The sequence below is a fragment of the Austrofundulus limnaeus genome, unplaced genomic scaffold (genome assembly GCF_001266775.1).
Source record: "Austrofundulus limnaeus strain Quisiro unplaced genomic scaffold, Austrofundulus_limnaeus-1.0 Scaffold169, whole genome shotgun sequence".
NCBI lineage: Eukaryota > Metazoa > Chordata > Actinopteri > Cyprinodontiformes > Rivulidae > Austrofundulus > Austrofundulus limnaeus.
The window spans coordinates 1198542-1201598 of NW_013952571.1; the positions used below are offsets into that span (position 1 = coordinate 1198542).

The window sequence follows — 3057 nt, forward strand, 5'->3', positions numbered from 1 at the left end:
CAAGTTGATAAAATAAATTTATAAACCTGTATTGTTCCATACACAGTGTGTGTTGAACCTAAAGCACTGTATTGAATGGTTTGATGCAGGTACATGTATTGTTGCACTCCTGAGATATACATTTATAATTTGTGTGTATAAAATAACCACGTGTTTCTAAGTGAGCCGTGATTATCTGCCCTTACCAAAAACTAGTATATGCACGTATCCTTTAAGTGTACTAATGTTAAACTAAGAATAATACTTCCAGTCTAAAATATACTAAAAGTCTAAGTATACTAAGTCTAGACTTCTGTTTAAACTTTTTGCCAAGATAAACCTAAGTTGTAGTACCCTGAAAGTATATTTTCACACAGACTGGCTTAACTGTTTTWAAATCCTTTGTCAGGTTTTGGAACAAATGCAACAAAGAAAACAGAAGAATTTAACGTCAGTGGTCTGTTTTTCTGCTCTGCATGAAGGTCAGAGGGAGTTTTCACTGGACTGGACCTGSTTAATGGAACCAAATCAAATAACATTTTCACATTTTTACTATAGTTTTTACTCAGCATWAAAAGTAGAGTAGAAATATAACTATAAGGGTATGTGGAATACACTGGAAAACGTACTTGTATGCTAAATCAGGTGTGTCCAAAGTGTGGCCCAGGGGCCATTTGTGGCCCCTGAACTGATTTTYTGTGGCCCCTGAAGAATCATACTAACTTGTTTACAAACTTGTCCCCCGGGGACAGGTGTAGATGGAGACTTTCTATGTTTAATTTGGGCAAAATGATCACAGACAAAGTAAAATATTCTTCCAATAAAAAGACTAATAATAACAACCAATTATTTGTCTTTAAATAACCAGGCTCTTAGCTTTTTCCACATCTATCTGGTGACTTCTACTCAAAAGCTGATTTTGTTACACTCCAATCTGCTTTTAATTAACTTATTAAATTTGTCTGAATACAACAAGCTTTTTCAACAAAAGAGTGACCAAAATCCTGATTTTATTGATCAGAATTGACTAAATTGGGTTCTTTATTCCCCAATTAAAACCTAGAAAATTGCAAAATTTCTTTCAATAATGGGAAACCTGCAAAACACTTTTAAAGTTCTGGATTTAGATTAATTTARATCCATTRCCAGCAATAAATCTGACTACTTTATTTGTTTAATTAAAGTATTCAGTGCTTAGTTTATTGTTGAGCAGGTAAAGGAAAAATATTTTTGGCCCTCAGGTCCTTCTGACTTTATGATTTTGTCCCACGTGACAAATGTTTGGACAGCCCTGTGRTAAATAGTGAACTAGAAATGTATTGTTAGTGAACAAACAGCAAACCTAAAACATTACTTTGAATATACTTAAAAGTGCACTTCTATAAACTAATAAAAATGGCAGTAGAAGTTTCCTGCTAGTAAACTAATAGTATATCTAGAACAGGGGTCTGCAACAAGTAGCTCCTGAGCTCATTGAAAGTAGCTCTTTAATGCTTGTGAAATATTACAAGTAGCAACTTTTGATTTGTCACCAGACAAAATGAAGCAACATGCAGCGTTCGTGGGAGTGTTTGTTCATTATCCTTATTAGTGTTAGTTATCAGACATGAATGTCCTAAAATCAAAGTTCAGAACAAGACTGACAGATGAACATTTAAATGACTCAATAAGAGTGAAGCTCAGTCCATCGTTCAGCTCTTGTTGGTTCCACACAGTGTCAGTCATCTCACTAAATAAAAATGAAAAGACACTGAGGAAAAACAAACAGGAAACGTGCAAAAACAGGATGACTAATGAAGAAGAAATACTTACATTGTTTTGAATGTTTTAACTTTAATGTCTTAACTTTGAAAGTTTTTAGTACTGACTTGTGAGGAAAATACATTAAATTGAACCCTAAGTTAAGTATGTGAAATACGCTATAATATTAACAGATAAACACAAAAACATATTCATGTAAATTCAGAGTTATTTGTGATGGTTTCATGTGAATTGAAAAGTTTTTAGTGTATATTCAAGCAAAACAAGCTTTTTCTAATGTTTTGAGTTTAAGTTTAAAWTTTAATTTCGCATAAAGAAGCTCTTGGCCAATTTCATTTTGTGAAAGTAGCTCTGAAGGAAAAAAAGATTGGAGACTCCTGATCTAGAAGATCACTTTCAGTATACATTCAAGTATACTTTGATGAAGTCAAATTATACTTAAAAGTTCAACATAAGTAAACTAATAGCATACATAAAAGATTACTTTTAGTATACTTCTGAGTTTATTTTTATGAACTTAAAGTTGGCAAATTTAGTCCCAAGAAGTATACTTGTTAGTAAACTGCTAGTATAATTATATCAATGTACTTTGTAAACAACAGTACACTTAAGGAAATACACTTTTACACACTTTGGTGTACTTAAAGTATACTTGTTTTTGGTAAGGGTGTGACTGATATATCAGTTAACTGTACCCATCCAAACCATTTGTACCAGACCATATTAGAACCAGTAAGTGTTCTGTTKCACCCATGATCACTGGTTTATCAGCAGTACCTTGGAGTTGCAGGCATCCCTTTATTCCTGGCTCTTTCACTCTCCCCCATTTTGTCCATCCAAGTGCCGCAATTAAAGCGGTTTCCTCCAGTAACAAAACCTGTGGCTGGGTCCACTTTAGCAACTACATTAAATCCTGCAGAGAAAAGGTGGATCTTAACTAAAGAGCTGTCATTACAACCGTGCTGCAAATCTACAATAACTCTTTAGTTAAATGAGTTACTWTMACATCTAATTTCCCTCTGGGATCAATAAAGTATTTTTGAATTGAACTGAACACAGAGTCCCTGTAGATAAGACCTCTAAACATAATGAACTGAATCTGAAAGGTGAAGCTAATGCAGCAACAACAGGTAAAAACATTTGGTCAAATGTTTAATGAGTTTTCATGAGTTTTGGCACTAGATGACACTAACTTATCAAATTATTGGTCACATTTAGAATAAAACCCATGAAATTCCAACAGCATTTAGGCGCCATTTTGCAGTTAAAAATAAAGGATGAGAACATTTCTAACAATAAATAAATAAATAAATAAAT

General features: G+C 33.2%; 1 protein-coding gene across 1 annotated transcript in view; it reads right to left on the reverse strand.

Annotated features, from left to right (window-relative positions):
* The window catches only part of LOC106523907 (glycogen debranching enzyme), a gene marked incomplete at its 5' end in the record, with an annotated part of 57066 nt that overhangs the window by 9473 nt on the left and 44536 nt on the right, over window positions 1–3057 (reverse strand). Inside the window, 1 exon segment of the mRNA XM_014017485.1 lies at window positions 2518–2653. Coding sequence (XP_013872939.1) covers window positions 2518–2653 — 136 coding nt within the window.